The sequence below is a fragment of the Marmota marmota genome, unplaced genomic scaffold, assembly GCF_001458135.2.
Source record: "Marmota marmota marmota unplaced genomic scaffold, marMar, whole genome shotgun sequence".
NCBI classification, from domain to species: domain Eukaryota; kingdom Metazoa; phylum Chordata; class Mammalia; order Rodentia; family Sciuridae; genus Marmota; species Marmota marmota.
The window spans coordinates 36,270,192-36,288,436 of NW_026000240.1; the positions used below are offsets into that span (position 1 = coordinate 36,270,192).

General features: G+C 42.5%; 1 protein-coding gene across 6 annotated transcripts in view; it reads left to right on the forward strand.

Annotated features, from left to right (window-relative positions):
* Window positions 1–17,295, forward strand: part of Pfkfb4 (6-phosphofructo-2-kinase/fructose-2,6-biphosphatase 4) — a 45,195-nt gene extending 27,900 nt beyond the window's left edge. For all 6 annotated transcript variants that reach the window (XM_015487266.2, XM_015487264.2, XM_048794357.1 and 3 more), the window contains 5 exons: window positions 9,978–10,082; window positions 11,537–11,666; window positions 11,782–11,844; window positions 12,884–12,948; window positions 15,203–17,295. In XM_015487266.2, the coding sequence (XP_015342752.1) occupies window positions 9,978–10,082; window positions 11,537–11,666; window positions 11,782–11,844; window positions 12,884–12,948; window positions 15,203–15,262 (423 nt within the window). In that variant the 3' untranslated portion in view covers window positions 15,263–17,295. The remainder of the gene's footprint in view (window positions 1–9,977; window positions 10,083–11,536; window positions 11,667–11,781; window positions 11,845–12,883; window positions 12,949–15,202) is intronic.
* The last annotated feature ends 950 nt before the right edge of the window (window positions 17,296–18,245 follow it).

Here is an 18,245-nt window from a genome sequence, read left to right on the forward strand (position 1 = left end):
AAGTGGGTGCATGGGTTCATTATACTATTGTCTCTACTTTTCTGTGTAGCTGAAAATTTCTATTAAAATTTTTATATGTACAACTCTTTAATTTCAGCTTCTTTATAGCATTCAAATTTTTCTGTCTTTAGTTTTTGTTTACCCCTCATCATAAAGTAATAGTTGAATGCTAAATAATCTATAATTATGCTGTGCAAAGTGGCACACGCCTATAATCCCAGTGGCTCAGGAGGCTGAGGCAGGAGAATCATGAGTTCAAAGCCAGTCTGAGCAATTTAGCAAGGCACTAAGCAATTTAGCGAGACCTTGTCTCTAAATACAGTATAAAAAAGCTGGGGATGTGGCTCAGTGGTTAAGTACCCCTGGATTCAATTCCCAGTACCAAAACAAACCCAAAACCAAAACCAAAACCTATAATTATGACTTTGTTTTTCTCACATTTCTATTTTGCTTTATATAGTTTGTTTTTTTTACCTATTTTGATATTTTTGTGAAGTAATTTAAATCTCTTACCTATGAATTTGTGAGATATGAAAGAAAACAGATGGCCACTTTAATTAGTCTAATTTTATGACAGTTTATAAAGGGACTCTTTACAAAGATATGGGCAGGGGATGTGGAAACCACAGGCCTGTTACGTTGTGTTGACCTCCTAACTGCAGGGACCATTGCTCCCCTTGGACAAAGGAGAGAAGAGAAAGTAAGAGGATACTGAACCTGAGGCAGGGAGCAGAGAGGGAAGGCAGTGTAATGGGATGGTCCTTGGTGAGGACCTAGATTGCTAAAAGCAACCTCTGTAATTACAGAATGAGCCTGGGAATGAACATTTTAACTTCACTCACTTCCTTCCCTGTAACCTCCTTTCAGGGTTCCTCATGGTCTTATAATGGTCAGCTTCCTGGGCTGAAAGCAGTGGAAAAGGGGAAAGGGAGGCACAAATGGGATGAAACAGCACAGTATCTCTTTAAAGGTGTTGTTCCATTTTCTTCTGGGTTGCATTGGTTTGAAAAGGTTTGTTGTCATTCTCCTCTGTTCTGTACTTAATGTAACTTCTTTTTCTCTGACTGCTTTTTTTTTTTTTTTTTTTTTTTTTGTACTGGGGCTTGAACCCAGAGGTGTTTTACAACAGAGCTATACCCCTAGCACTTTTTTAAAAAATTTAAATTTTGAGACAGGGTCGCACTAAGTTGGTGAGGCTGGCTTCAAATTTGCAATCCTCCTGTCTCAGCCTCCCTAGTCACTGGGATTGCAGGTGTGCATTGCTGCACCCAGCTTGACAGCTTTTTTTTTTTTTTTTGGTTGTCAATGGATACAATAACTTTATTTATATTTATTTATTGAGTACTGGGGTTTGAACTCAGGGGTACTTGACCACTGAGCCACATCCCCAGTTCTATTTTGTATTTTATTTAGAGACAGGGTCTCACTGAGTTGTTTAGCACTTTGCTTTTGCTGAAGCTGGCTTTGAACTCATGATTGTCCTACCTCAGCATCCTGAGCTGCTGGGATTACAGGCATGTACCACCATGCTGGCTATTTTATTTATTTATTTTTATGCTGTGCTGAGGATTGAACCCAGTACTTCACACATTCCAGGCAAGCACTCTACCACTGAGCCACAACCACAACCCTTGACTGCTTTTTTATATTCTCTCTGTATCATTGATTTTCAGCATTTGATTATGATGTGCTCTGATATGGGATTCTTTATGTTTATCCTATTTGGGCTTCATTGAGATTTGTTATTTGTGGGCTTCTAAATAGAAAGTTTGAAATTTTCAGCTATCATTCCTTCAAATGTTTTCTTTTGGGGGGTACCAAGGATTGAACTGAGGGTCATTTGCCCACTAAACTGCATCCCTAGCCCTATTTTGTATTTTATTTAGAAACGGGTCTCACTGAGTTATTTAGAGCCTTGTTTTTGCTGAGGCTGGCTTTGAACTCTCCATTCTCCTGTCTCAGCCTCCTGGCCGCTGGGATTACAGGTGTGCACCACTGTGCCTGGTTCAAATATGTTTTCTGCCATCCCCTTTTCCCACCCTGGATTCCAACCATATTTACCCCCAGACTACTTGGTATTATCCCATAGCTCACTGAACTTCTGTTTTATCTGTTTTTGACTTCTGTTCTTTTTTTTTTTTCTCCTTTCAGTCTTTTTCCTGAATTTTATTTTGGATAGTTTCTTTCTATTGCTGTGTTTTTAAGTTCACTTATTTTTACTTCTGCTTTTTTTCCCCCCGTTTTGGTTAAGAAAATCAGCTGGCTGTATTATTTTGATGGGAGGGGACTCATGAGCTCTTGGTTGGAGTTGTTTGCTCTTAACCTCTGCAGATGGTGGCCATAGATCAGGGTGGCTCTTGTTCTTGTGGATTTTGTGCCTGATTCTGCTGAGGGTGCTCCACATGTCTTCTTATTGATGGTGGTCCCCAAGAGGAGATAACTGGCTTTCACTGGCTGTATCTCTGTTTCATGACCACCATAGCTCCTTTGCTACAAATTCTAGGCAACTCCTCAATCATCAGAAACATCTCAAGCCCTAACAATCTTGTTTTAATTTGTAATTTTTTTTTTTCAATATTAAGGATTGGATACAAGGCACTCTACCACTGAGCTACATCCTCATCCCTTTAAATTTTTATTTTGAGATAGGATCTCACTAAGTTTACACAGATTGACCTTGAACTTGGAATTCTCCTGCCTCTGCCTCCTGAGTAGTTGGGATTACAGGCATGCCCTACTGCACCTGGCCTATTTTAACCATTTTTTTTTTGAGTGTATTTTTCAGTGGGATTAAATACATTCACACTGTTGCATAACAATCACTGTCGTCCATTTCCAGAACTCTTTTCATCTTGTAAAACAGAAACTCTGTACCCACTACATTATAACTCTTCATTATTCACTTCCCATTAGCCCCTGGCAACCACTTTCTGTCCTTAAAACTATGATTACTTTAAGTACCTTTTTATCACTGACTTATTTCACTTAATATACTGTCCTCGAGATTCATCCATGTTGTAGCATGTGTCAGAATTTCCTTGCTTTTTAAAGCTGAAAATATTCCTTTGTTTGTATATTCATATGATGCTTTACTTACCCAATCATCTGTTGATGGACAGTTTGGTTGCTTCCAGCTTATAGCTCTTATGTATAATGCTGCTGTTAATATGAGTGTAGAAATATCTCTTCAAGATACTGTTCTCAATTTAGTTCTTTTTGGTACATAATTAGAAGTGGAATTGCTAGATCGTGTGGTAATTCTATTTTTATTTTTTTTGAAGAACTGCTATATTGTTTTCCTCAGCAACTGTACATTTTGCAATCCCATCAATGATGTGCAAATGTTCAGTTTCTCCATATCCTTGTCAATATGTGTTATTCCCCCCCCCCCTCGTATTATTAGAGATTAAACCCAGGGGGCACTTTGTAACTGAGCTGCATTCCCACAACCTTTCTTTTTTTTTTTTGTTATTCTGAGATAGGATCATGCTGAGTTTCTGAGGCTGGCCTTGAATTTGTGATCCTCTTGCCTCAGCCTTTCAATTTCCTGGAATTACAAACATGTGCCACTATTATTTTTAAAATATTTTATTAGTTGTTGATATTTATTTATATGTGATGCTGAGAATCAAGCCCAGTGCCTTACACATGCTAGGCAAGTGTTCTACCACTGAGCCATAATCCCAGTCCGTTTATTATTATTATATTATTATTATTATTTTAAAATTTGTTTTAATTAGTTATACATGACAGTAGAATGCACTTATGAACTTTGATATATCACTCATAGATGGGTTATAATTTCTTATTTTTCTGAGTGTACATGTTGTGGAATCACATTGGTCATGCAGTCATATATATACATAAAGGAATAATGTTTGTTTTATTCTACTATCCTTCCTATCCCCACATCCTCTCCCCTCCCCTCCCCTCCTTTCACTTCCCTCTACCTAATCTAAGGTAACTCTATTCTTCTCTAGTGTCCTGCTGCCCTCATTGTGAATTAGCATCCACATATTAGAGAAAACATTTGGCCTTTGGCTTTTTGAGTTTGGCTTATTTGGCTTAGCATGATATTCTCCAACTCCATCCATTTATCAGCAAATGCCATATTTCATTCTTCTTTAAAGCTGAGTAATATTCCATTGAATATATATACCACATTTTCTTTATCCATTCATCTATTGAAGGATACCTAGGTTGGTTCCATAGTTCAGCTATGGAACTTTAACTATGTGAATTGAGCTTCTATAAACATTGACATGGCCCATTTATTTTTTTGATAGTAGCCATACTAATAATGTATGTGAGGTGGCATCTCACTGTGGTTATTATGTGCCATTTCTGCTTTTTGTTCATATTGTTTGGTTATATTTGCTTGAAGGGAGCATATATTTGGTTTGTTTTTTAGCATACTATAAAAGCTTTTTAAAATTAATTTTTCAAAAGTTTTTAGTTGTAGATGAATACTATACCTTTATTGTATTTATTTATTTATTTATATATATTTTTTTTTTTTTTAGTTTTTGGTGGACACAGCATCTTTGTTTGTATGTGGTGCTGAGGACCGAACCCGGGCCACATGCATGCCAAGCGAGCGCGCTACCGCTTGAGTCATCCCCAGCTCCCCTTTATTGTATTTATTTATTTTTTTTTGGTGCTGAGTATTGAACCCAGTGCCTCACGCATGCTAGGCAAGGGCTCTACTACTGAGCTATAATCTCGGCCCATAAAAGCTTTTATATTGAAGGAGGGTCTAAAACCATTTATATTTATTATTATTATTAGTTTGGACAGTGCTAGGGAATCAAACCCAGGGCCTCACATGTGCTATGCAAATGCTGTACCACTGTATATGCCCAAACCTCATTTATTATTATTAGATGTAGTAGTATTGTTTGATCTTGTTTCAGTACTTGGTTTTCTCTTTATTCCAATTTTTCTTTGAATACATTATCTTTTCTGTTTTTTAGAAGGTAGGCAGTGTACTTATTCCAGTAGTACCTTAAAGCTTTCAAAGACATTCCTAAGTAGGATGCACGTAAATAGAGGAATAAGCTGGGCATAGTGGCACTCACTTGTAATTCCAGCTTCTTGGAAGCAGGAAGATCATAAGTTTAATGTCAGCCAGGGCAACTTAGCAAGACCCTATCTCAAAATAAAAAAATAAAAAAAAGTAGGGGATGTAGCTTAGTGATAGAGCATTTGCCTAGAATGTGTGAGGCCCTGGGTTTGATCTCCAGCATTGAAAAGATAGATAGATGGGCTGGGGATGTGGCTCAAGTGGTAGCACGCTCACCTGGCATGCATGCGGCCTGGGTTCCATCTTCAGCACCACATACAAACAAAGATGTTGTGTCTGCCGAAAACTAAAAAATAAATATTAAAAAAAAAAGAAAAGATAGATAGATAGATAAATGGGGGAATGAATTAGGTAAAATACACTTATCAAAGTTAGTAACAGGAAAATCATTTTTGATTTGTTGTTGGGAAAGAGGAGGGTTTGTTACTTCTATTTCCTTTCATTAACATAATTGGGCAGAGTATAGCACCATGGTTTTGTTTTTTCTGTTTTTTTTTTTTCTCCAGAATTGTTTATCTGTTTTAAAAAATAAGCAATTTTTATAACCTATTTCATGGCTCTTTTAAGTCATCTTGTGGCCAGTGACAGTCGAGGAGGCCTGTAGCCACCGTTTTCTTTCTCATACAAATAGTGGCTTTCTGAGGCAGGTTATAGGCCATTCATTCTTGCCTCGAAGTACACAGATTTGGCTCTAGCCTTTGATTTTTGTCTAAAAAACTGAGGCTTCCCAGGGTTTTTCCTTTAAGGTTAATCTGATTGTTTCCTTAGATGCTATAGGTGTTCTTGCAAAACTTGCAAGTTTTGAAACTGTTATAATTATTATCATCTATAAATCATTTTCCATGTTTATCTTTGTTCTTTTCCTCTGTTCTGATAAACATTCTTGAGCTGGTCTTTTCAACATTGTAATATTTTTCTTAGTCATTCTACAATTATAGCCTTAAATTCCTTTTTTTTTTTTTTTTGGAGTGCTGAGACTACAACCCAGGGCCTTTTGCATGCTAACTAACATGCTAACATTGAGCTACATCCTCAGCCTATATTTCTTTAAGGGGGGGGGGAAAAGAAAAACAGATTTATTGAGGTATAATTCACATACCATAGTTTGTCCATTCATCATGAACAGTTTAGTAATTGTATGTTCACAGAGTTACACAACTATCACCACAGTTTTAGAACATTTCATCACCTCAGAAAGAAATCATGTGTGTACTCATCATCAGCCACTACCCATTTCCTCCCAACCCCTCCTTCAACCTCAGTCTATGACTAATCTATTTTATGTCTCTATAGATTTGCTTATTCTGGATATTTCATATAAACGGAATCATATAATATATGGTCTTGATAATACTTGAATTATAGCTTCTTTTACTTAGTATAATGTTTTTGAAGTACATCCATGTTGTAGCATGTATCAGTTCTTCATTCTTTTTTATGGCTGAATAATTTCCATTTATTATTATACCATATATTTTTATCTATCCATTCATCTGTTGCTGAGCATTTGGCTTGTGTCCATTTTGGGGCTATTACAAATAATAATAATAATATGAGCATTCATATATGTTTTAGTGTGGACACGTGTTTTCATTCTCTCCATCACATACCTTGGAGTAGGATTGCTGGGTCATATGGTAACTCTGTGTTTAATCTTTTGAGAAACAACCAGACTGTTTTCCAATATGGCTGCACAATTCTGCATTCTCACCAGCAGAGCGTGAGGGTTCTTATTTCTTTATGTCCTTTCCAACACTTGTTATTATCTGACTTTTTGATGACAGCCACCTGATACTAGAATATGCTTCAGCCAAGTCCTCTGCCACTTTATAACAAAGATTATCTTTTCTTTAGAGTCCAGTAGTATGTACCTCATTTCCTTCTGAAATCTGATGGAAGAACCTTTAACATTCACATTCCTATCAGCCTGTTCATGATGATATATGTATTCCTTTAGGCAACAGAAGCTTTCTCTACCATCTTCTTCCATCTGAGCTTCCATATTTTTACCATAGAGTCTTCAAGTCATCTAAGCTTTTTGTTTTCATGCACCTCAGAATTCTTCCAACCTCTACCTACTACCCAATTCTAAAACCACTTCCACATTTTTGGTTATTTTTTATAGCATTTCACTTCTGGTACCAAAATATATGTTAGCTTCCTGGGGCTGCAGTAACAAAGTACCATAAGATGGGTAGCTTCAAACAACTGAAATTTATTTTCTCGTACTTCTGGAGCCTAGAAGTGTGAAATCAAGGTGTCAGCAAGACCCTGCTCCTTTGGAAGTCTCTAGTACAGAATATTTCCTCTCTTCCTAGTTTCTCATTGTTGCCAGAAATCCTTGGCAATCTTTGTCTTGCAGCAGTTATCACTCCAGTCCCTACTTCAATCATGACATGGTCTTTTTCCCTGTGTGTGTCTGTGTCTTCATGTGATCTTCTTAAAAGAATACCAGTCACTGGATTTGGGGCTTAGTCTGATCCAATATGCCCTTATCTTAACTTGATTATGTCTTCAAAGACCCTATTCCCAAAGAAGGTGGCATTTACACCTACAAGGGTTTAGGACTTGAACATACCTTTTGAGGAGATACAGTTCAACCCACAACAGGTAGTTTGTCTTTTTAACATTTTTTTCATCTAAGCAACCTAATCTCTGGGGGATTGGTTTCAGAATGCTAGTCAATACCCAAAATCCATGTATACTTAAATCCATTGTATAATATTTCCACATAATCTACACCTATCATCTCTAAGCCAGGCATGGTAGTAGACAGCTCTAATTCCTGGTACTTGAGGAGGATAAGGCAGGAAGATTGCTTGAGGCCATGAGTTCAAGATTAGCCTGGGTAACATTTGAGACCCTGTCTCAAATAAGTAAATAAATAAATAAAATTTAAAAGTCACTAAATAATCTTACCTATTTATAATACCTAATACAATGTTATGTAAATAGTTATTATACATTGTATTCTTTAGGAAAAAAGTCTGTGTTTGTTCAGTATATACATATCTTTTTTTCCAAATATTTTTGATCCTCTATTGAATCCATGGATACAATATCTATATATATAGTTGTTCATAACATTCTTTTATTTTGTATTTCCATAGGTTGGTAGTAATATCTTCTCTTTCATTTCCAACTTTGCTAACTCAAGCCTTCTTTTCTCTTTTCTTTTTTCTTGGTCATTCTAGCTAAATTGAGTTCATAAATTTTGAATTTTGTTGATCTTTTCCAAAAATTAATTTTGATTTTGTTGCTTGATTGTTTTTTCTGTTCTCTATTTTATTACTTTCTGCACTGATGTTTTTCTTTTTTTGTACCAGGGATTGAACCCAGGGGTGCTGAACTACTGAACCACATCCCCAGCCCATTATATTTTTTATTTTGAGACAGGGTATTACTAAGTTGCCCAGGCTGGTATGTAACTTGTGTTGATCCTGCCTTAGCCTCCTGGGTCACTGGGATTATAGGTGTGTGCCATGCCCAGCTCTATCTTTTGTTTTCTTTCTTTCTTTCTTTTTTTTTTTTGTGTATGGTGTTGGGAATGGAACTCAGGGTCTCATGTGCTAGTCAAGTGCTCTACCACTGAGCTATAGCCCCAGCTCTTCTTTTCTTTTTCTTTCTTTTTTAGTTATAGATGGACACAATACCTTTATTTTATTTGTTTTTTTAATGTAGTGCCAAGGATTGAATCCAGTGCCTCACATGTGCTAGGAAAGCATTCCATCACTGAGCCACAACACGAGTCCCTATCATCTCCCCCCCCCCCCCCATACCGGGAATTGAACTCAGGGGCACTTGCCCACTGAGCCACATCTCCAGCCCTATTTTGTATTTTATTTAGAGACAAGGTCTCATTGAGTTGTTTAGTGCCTCGCTGTTGCTGAGGCTGGCTTTGAACTCGTGATCCTACAAGCCACTGGGATTATAGGTGTGTGCCACCATGCCTGGCTCTATCTTTTCTTATAGTCTTTTTTGTGATTGTATGGTGCTGGGGATTGAACCCATGGCCTTGTGCATGCGAGGCAAGTACTCTACCAACTGAACTGTATCCCCAGCCCTGCCCAGTCTTTGTAGAAAAAAGATGAACAAAATCAGAGACATGCAGCTTTTTGTTAGGATACTTTATTGTTTCTCTCTCTCTCTCTGGATATGTCTTCTTTAATGGCTTTTGGCTTGGGCCTCAGGAAAATCACTGGTCAATTCAGACATTCCTAGACTCCTGAATGAAGGAATGGATTGGGGAGAGTTTGTCATTCTTTACAGGGCCCTGGGAAAGTGGTCCACAATGCTGCTGGTAATGTGGCTCAGTAGGGGTGCACCAGGCTAAGGAAGAGATGGTTTAATTCACTCTGGGCCTCTCTGTGTCCTTAAATTACACTTAATTATTTTCAATCATTTTCTGCAGGTTGGGTACTTTTGTTATTGTTGTTTTTTGTGGGTTTTTTGTTTGTTTGCTTTGTTTTATTTGTTTGGTGTTTTGTTTTGTTTTTTAATATATTTGTATAAAGTAATCTATGTTGGGTGTGTGTGTTCTGAATGACACAAGTGAAAATTGCTTTATAATTTGTACAACACTCTATACTAAGACTTTATATTTTCACAGCACAGAAAAAAGATGCACATTTAACATTTGTGTTTAATTTTATGGCATAAACTGGATGGATGGGCAAAGATTGTTCTGGTAGCTTCATAGAAACAGGGGGCTGCCTCAGGCTGTGTTCTGAGAGGACACACTTTTCCCAGATAGCCTAAGTTCTAGGCTGGGAGAGTTCCATTGGCCTAGGAAATGCCCTGTGAATGGTCTTCTCTGCCTGTAATTCCCCAACCACTGCAAGACTGATTTTCCAGGCCTAGATTGAGAGATGTGATGACTGTGGTGTCTTCCTAGGGTGTCTGTGAGGAGATGACATATGAGGAAATTCAGTATCATTATCCACTGGAATTTGCCCTGCGGGACCAAGACAAGTACCGGTACCGGTACCCCAAGGGTGAGGTAGGTGGGATTTGGGTCTTATTCCAACTACCTGATGCCTATCTGGGAATACTGCCTGTGACTGAGGATCTGTGGTATGTGTTTCATCTCTACCACTTCCTAGCTCTGTGGTCCAGGCCTCTGCCCCCTCCTTGGTTGGTGGGTGGACAGTATTACATAGAGCAGGTATCCAACTCTGGGAGCTGTTGAATCCCTGCTTCTTGTCCCTGTTTTCCTCATTTCCAGGGTGGAGGCACAACAGAGCCTGGCTCTGTGTGGTTTGGCTTCGTTTATGGTCTCCTTACATTCCTAGCTCCTTTGCCAGGAAGTTGTTAGCCCTTCCTAGGGTGCTCAAATAGCCAAGTAGTAGGGACACATGCCAGGCCTGAGACTTAGGTCTTAGCCCACTCATGTCTCAATGCTGGGCCTTTGCTTTCCCTATGGATGCTTCCCATCATTACAGGATGATCCTGTCCTCTCTACAGCTCTAGGCACCACCCCAGCCTTGGTTCCAGACCCAGAGGCACCTTCCCCAGATAGATTGTGATCACTATAAGTGATCTGCACTTGTCACCTTCCCTCCAATAGAGTCCCTGGTCAGTCTAGGCCCCAGGTCAGAAACTGGGGGGTTACTTTTCACTCATGCAGCTCTTCTCCCTTCTAGGAAATGGCCTGAGGTAGAAGTTAAATAAATTGAAGTTAAATGAATTGATCCAAGTTCTGCCTAGAACTACTAGGGGCCAGCATAAATCAGTGTATTGGTATTGCTTCCGAGTCAAAGCATGGGGCAAATTCAACCATGGGTACTTTATTTTAAAGGGCTACTCATTATATACAGAGAAATAAAATTCCCTCAAGGCTTAAGTCCAATTCTCCTAACATATGAGTGTTGATTAGGGGACCAGCAAGGGTCCAAATTACATATTATCACAGAGGTAGGGGAAGGCAGAGGGCACACTGTGAGGGTTGTTCCTAGAAACCTCATGTGTTTCTGACAATTACTCTCCAGGAAATTCTGGGGCCTTTGTTCCCCTTCCCTACCACCCTTGTCTGCTGTGAACTGAAAGCAGGTTGCATCTTGCATCTTTTCCGTCAGCCACAGTTGATAGAATGTGAATTCCCATAGGGTTCAGTGTATGTCCCCATGAGTGGGTGTGAGGTAGTCCTTTGGGATGGGAGCTTAAGGCCTAGCCCTCTCAGTCCTAGTCCTGGCCCTGGGAAGGGGAGGTGGCTCCTTTCCCACATTGCCCACTCCTACTTTCTTCCTTCTCAAGCCAGACATCTCACTGGCAGTCTTCTAAGGGCGTCTACCAACTCTATCCCCTCAGAAGCCAGGCTGGAAGAGGGTTAGCCACAAATTTCTGAATGGTGAGCAGCTCCAGGAATGGGAAGGTAGCCCATTGCCCAGGATGCTTCTGTTCCTACCTACCCTGGAATCCAGGCCTGAGAGACAACCTTCCTGTTTGCCCTTATAGTCCTATGAGGACCTGGTCCAGCGTCTAGAACCAGTCATTATGGAATTGGAGAGGCAAGAGAATGTGCTAGTCATCTGCCACCAGGCTGTGATGCGGTGTCTTCTGGCCTACTTCCTTGACAAGGCAGCAGGTTAGGGGTCTTGCCTCTGGGGAGGTGGGATGTGTGTGTGTGTGTGTGTGTGTGTGTGTGTGAAAAAGAGGGACTGTCGCCTGGGCATGTTATCCATTCCCTTCTTTGTCCACAGAACAGCTTCCCTACCTCAAGTGTCCACTGCACACAGTCCTGAAGCTGACTCCTGTGGCTTATGGTAAGGGAGGGTCCCACAGTTGATCTTAGCTCTCTGTAGCATTTTGTGATTTTTGGCAAATCACTTGAAAATTCCATTAGGGGCCCATTCCTCCAGTCCCTGTACCACTACCATTCCCAATTTGCTTTTTAAGTTTGTTATTTAAAAGTTTATGTTGAAATGGGACTCTGTCACACATATCTATAATCCCAGGAATTTGGGAGGCTAAGGTGGAAGGATCATAAGTTTGAGCCCTTCCCCAAAAAAAGAGGGGGGAAAAAAGGCTGAGGATGTTGCTAAGTGTAAGAGCCCTTGCCTAGCATGTGCAAAGCCCTGAATTCAATCTCTAGTACTGGGGCGGGGGGGAGGGGGATGTTTATGTGACCTCAGGAAGCGTCTCCAATGATCCTTCCTTAACCATTACCCACCTGCATGAGGGCCTTTTCTACTGGTGTTTCGAAAACCACCCAAACACCCATGACCCCCAGGACCTGGATCTTAAAATGTTCTGGGTACAGCGCAGTTTATATCTCACTCCTGCCTCTCACTACACTAACAGAGAGCTCAGGCAGCTTTCTGGTTTGGGTGTTAACTCCTCTGATACAGGTTCTCATTTGAGGATGAAGCTGTATGGGCAGCTAATTTCATTCCAATGTGTGATAACCTCCCTCTTGCATTGAGCACCCAGCACAAATTGATTTGACCTTGTGTGGCAGGGTTAGGGTTATCAGTGGTTTGAGGACCCCCCCACAAATAAGTGACCCCATGTTGAGCTTAAGCCTGTTACTGCTCTGCTCTTGGTCCCTGCGTAGGCAGCTTGGGGCCTCTGGGTGGAGCTGTCTGGGCAGTCATACATGGATAAGCACAAGACTGACAAGATACCATCTCTTTCCTAATCTTTCCTGACTGACTCCTTAGGGCTACCTGAGGTGGGAGTACTAGTACTAGAGTAAAGCTGAGATAGCTGCTCCATTCCACAATCCATAACCTCCTCCTGAGATAAGATTTTGTCCTCTGTCTCTCCAGGGAGGGGGAACTAAATTTTCCTCTTTTCTGACAGGTTGTAAAGTGGAATCCATATTCCTAAATGTGGCAGCTGTGAACACACACCGGGACAGGCCTCAGGTAGTATTGGGGTCACTGCTGGGATGGCAGGAATGTTGCCCAGAGGTGTTGAGACTCTAAATCTTTAAGGCCAGCTTGGGTGCCTGCCAGAAGGAGCTCAAATCTTTTGCCAAGGCTGTTTTCTGCCCAGATAGTTCTCCTGTCCTTGGGTGGGGCTGTGTCTTGGTTAGCTGCTCTAGGGGTAGGGGAATCCCTGGGGCTGGGCTACCATGTCAGCACCTGAATTTGGGTATGGTTGACTGCCACTTCTTGAGAAGTCACACAGCTCCCAGTAGCCCCACCATAGAGGTCTGAGACAAAGAGGAGCAAGTGGGGATTTTTCTATCTTCTGCCAGTCCAGGCCTTGCGTGAGCATCATTTCTGACTAAAGTGCTTTTGAACATAAGAACAGTATCATGTTTTGTTGGGGAAGATGCTGAGGAGCCTAGCTGTAGGCAGAAAACTGCCTCCAGAAGGACAGCTCACTACCTCTGTTCTCCAAGGGCCTTGTTCATGGTGGTGAAGCTCCTCTAAGTGCTGCCCAGTACCAGTTTCACTGACTATGTGGAGGTCCTTTCATAGTAGCCAAGGAGAGGACCTCCCTTCCCTTCTGGAGTCCACTGCACCAGGAAGACTTCTGTGGCCTTAGTCATATCTGTTGCCATTCATGGTGGCACATACATGGACTAGGGTCTTTGCTGAGGTGCCCCTCCTCACCTTCAGCTCCTTAGTCTTGAACACTGCAGAGATAGTAATGTGTCCTATTCCTTCCCAACGTTGCTTTCCACAACCAGGACCAGTCACCATGCAGGCCTCTTTTCTCTTTGCTCTGGGAATCTTTGTCTTGGCCAAGTTTGAACCACGCTGTCTAGCACCTACAGGTCACAGGGGAAGGCATATTCTTTTTTCTTTTTTAATTTGTTTTAATTAGTTACACATGACAGTAGAATGCACTTATATACTTTGATATATCATACATAGATGGGATATAATTTCTCATTTTTCTGAGTGTACATATTGTAGAATCACATTGGTTATACAGTCACATGCATACATAAAGTAATGTCTGTTTCATTCTACTATCTTTCTTATCCCCACATCCCCTGCCAGGGGAAGGCATATTCTACCAGGCATCCTTTTCACTGAGGAAAGCTCAGGTGGTGTTGGGCCCCCAGCACTGATAGGGTAATGGTGAGTGAGGTCCCTGGATCTGGCAGCCTTTGGGGGCTAACCCTGCCAGCCCATGGCCATGCTCTGGCTGATAGTCACTCTGACAGTCTCAGGATGCATACTTCTGAAAAAGAGTTACTATTATTGGCCATAGGTTTCCAGACAGTTCCCTTTCAGGGAGAGATAGGATCCTATAGTTTCCTGACTCATCTTTGGGGTTGGGATATGGTGGGAATGGGGGCCCTCAGGAAACCTACCTCAAGGTTAGAAATATACCTGCCCCTACAATTCCAGTGGCTGGTCTGTGTGCCCATGGTATAGGTCAAGGGGGCTATCTCTTTCCCTGTGGATCTGGGCATCACATTGCACAAGGCTGCAACTCAAATCATTGGTGACCTGCTCCTTCAGGTGATAGTTCTCATGACCCACAGGTGGGAGGAGGGGCACAAGAATAGGGCTTATGTAGGACAGCCTCGTAGAACTGAGGGGAGTCTGAGGACCCCTGTTCTCAGGCTTGAGATATCCTGAGCTCAGCAGACCAAAGATGGGTTCTATAGTTTTGTAGGGGCCATCTATAGTTGAAAGCTTCAGGGGACTGTGCTCCAGCCCTGAAGGAGCAGACCAGGCTGTAGACTAGGAGATGTTCATGGACTTCTGGGGCCATGTCTGACACCTATGCTCTGACAGAGCCAGGAGGGAGGCACCTCCTAGGAGTTTAACTCCCTCCCTGTCCCCACTAATGAGGACTCAGGCTCTAAGCCAAGGGTTCCTCTATATGTGACCCAACCCTGAGCAGGAGTTAACCTTGCTTTGTCTAACCTGTAGGTCCTTGTAACTGAAAGCCTTGCTTTGACCTGCCTATAATAGAGCAATGAGCTGAGTGACATTCCCCACCCAACCTTTGCCCTATTGTCTGAGCACCCATTGTGTGACAGGAAGCTTGTGACTACATTCTTAGGGAAGCTAAGGGTCTAGAGTCCTGTGGCTGGGTCTCCTGAGGTGAGAATGTATACCCGTCCCATCTGGCCACATGATAGGGAAAGCAGGCAGTAGGTTTCCTATCTATCCTGCTACAGGATGAATGTTCTGTGTTTTTATTGTGCAGAATGTAGACATCTCTCGGCCTCCAGAGGAAGCCCTTGTCACAGTCCCGGCTCACCAGTGACCATTTCTCATCCACTGCAACCCCTGGGCAGGCATTGATCTCTGCAGAAGGTCTGTGTATGTGACAGTCACCATGCAGAAATACTCTCAAAGCAGTGTATGGCTGGCAGCACCCAGAGTCCCTGCCCAGCTCACCTGCCTCCTTGTTGATAGTCTGTGACAGGGTTGGGCGTGGCTGCTAACCTGCTGCTAAGAATCACTGGACTAGACTGTGCCACGTCGGTGGGCTGAGGCTGCCCAGCAGCTGGTCCCTTTGTTGCAGCTTTCAGGTGGTTACTCTCAAAAGGCCAGATGGCTTTGTGAAGTGTATATCCCTAAATGTGAAGCAGAAAGTCTCGTTGAGATGTTGTCACTGTGGCCCAATTGTCTGGGGCTGACCAAGTGACACCCTGGTAGGACCTTTACTACCTGCTCTGTGGCCTCTTGCTGAGCCAGTGGCCAGGTCTTCATGGATCCCTGAGCATCTGCTGCCTCAGGTGAGCGGGAGAGCCTTCCCCATCCTTCCCATCCAGGAATTGAAGAGAAGAAGACACTGACCAGGTCCTTGGGTCCATATCACTCATATTTGTGGACACTCCTGAAAGCAACACACTGCTTTAGCATCTTGTGATGCTGTAGAAACATGTCGGAAGAAGAGTATTTGTGACCACCCCTTCCCAACTGTGCATACACTGGAATATGGGCAAGCTGGTGGCCAAAGCCACCCCTTCCCACAGGTCATAGTGCAACCATGTAAAGACTGGGTAGTTGTACAAGTTACCTTTCTGGTGCATACACCGAAGTGCTCAAGGGGAGGGCTGAGTCTCCCCTTCCCAGGCTATGTCTACTGGCAGCCAGGGACGAGGTTGCCTCTTGCCTGTTGCAGCTTCTATCCACACAGGAATGTATATTGGTGGCAGAAACATGCATTTGCCATAAATCGTTCAGAAAAACTTGTGGTCCTATAAAATCTGTCCTGGTGTTTGTTGACTTCTACCTGTGAGACTGAGGAAGGGAGAGGACAGAGGTAGCCCCTGGCCAAGAAAGCATTTCTCCAATTGCATCACAACTTTGATTCATGTGCATATGAAGCCTGGTGAAAATGGCTTTACAAAGTCTGACATCTGTCATGCCCCTGAGTTCTTCTGGGTCCAGGCAATGGTTTCTGGATCCTTTTTATAGCTGGCCAACAGCCCAACCAGTCAGGTTGTGGGTCAGTACTGGAAAGTGTCTGGAAGGACTAGTAGTCAGATTCTCTCTGTCAGATGCCATACGTGGACATTGGTGAAGCCATGCTCCTGGATTCCCAAGCCCATTTTGTATCTGGAATCTTTCCATGCCTGTGCCTGGCTAGAGCAGCCTATCTTTTCCAGCCCCCTTAACTTTGCAGCCTGTCAGTACCACCTGTCCCTGAGAGGAGCCACTGTCCCTGTCCCTGGCCAGTGGTCTCTCATCCTTGTGTGCTGTAGCATCTTTGAATAAATACAGGTAGAGAGATGTCTGGGACAGGGCTAGGACAGGATCCTTCTAGAATCATTACCTATTGGACCACCAAGCCCCAAACTGAAGCCAGAGGTCCAAATCACTGCCTTTGAAACATGGAGACTGAAGCCTTTGCTTCTGTGTCCCTTGAAGTTTTGGTGACTTTTGACACCTCCTGAAAATACTTATTAGCTATAGCAGATCCCTTTGGCCAGTGGCTGTGCATTTACATTTCAATGTCACCTGAGGCAAGACCACTGAAGCCTTGGTTCTCCCGGTATAGAGAAGAGGCAGGAGCTGCTGGACATGGATGTGTTACAAGGACTAGGGATAGGGCAGAAGGAAGTCTGGGGTCAGGGCATGTGCAAGGATCAGCCCTCTCCCTCAACATTGTCCTGGAGAAACCTCTGCATAGGCAGCCACAAGCCTGGTTGGCTGCCAGGTAGCTGGGATGGTTGATGTGTCCAAGTTGCAAATGTTTTCCTGCTTTCCTGAGAATGGATGGTATTGAATCTCAGCTACAAATCACACTGTGTCCAGCATTCTTTGCAATAAATACTTTTTAAAACATGATAATTTAAGATTGTATTTTGTAGCCAGTTTTCTGCTTTTGAGGTATTCTCTCTGACAGTTCTGTACATGCCCCATATAGAGGTCTTTCTTTTCAATCTGAGTGGGAATCCTTGGTTCAGCTCCTACTCCCTGGGGACACCCCTCACCGGAGAGGAATTATGTTGCCTTGGACTGAGCCCTGAGCTACACTCATGGACATGCTGGAGGCCCTCCTTAAAGGGTGCCTACCTGGCTCCCTTCAGGGGCTCCTGGGTTCATGAACTGATTTTATCTGGAAAGTTGATGAGGGATCCTTTTTATTGCAGTCAGGATTCTGTTAGCTGAGCCACAGGTTCTGTCATGTAAGTAGAACTCTGCTGGCTTTTCATCTAGTTTTGTTCTGGGGGCCTGATGATTAGTTTCCTACTGTGAAAGATCCCCGCTATTCTGACCTTTCAAATTACCTACGTGTCCTACATGTCATGGTCTCTGCACCTCTTTCTTCTGGCAGCTCAACACTGCTTAACCATTGTTACTTAGCATTCTGTTATCTAAATTGAAATCTAAGAGCCTCTCCCCCTGCTTTTTTGGGAATACTGGGGATTGAACTGAGGGGCACTCGACCACTGAGCCACATCCCCAGCCCTATTTAGTATTTTATTTAGAGACAGGGTCTCAGTTTGCTTTTGCTGAGGCTGGCTTTGAACTCGCCATCCCCCTTTCTCAATCTCTTGAGCTGCGGGGATTACAGGCCTGTGCCACCATGCCATCCTGCCCGCCCCCTTTTGTGTGTGTATGGTACCAGAGATTGAACCCAGGTGTACCGTATCACTGAGCTACATCTCTAGCCCCTTTTATATTTTATTTTGACATAAGGTCTCACGAAATTGCCCAGGCTTCTTGAACTTTCTGTGGTTTCAGTCATTCAGTTTATTGCACTTTGCTATAGTAGTCTAACAAGTTTTCAAAGA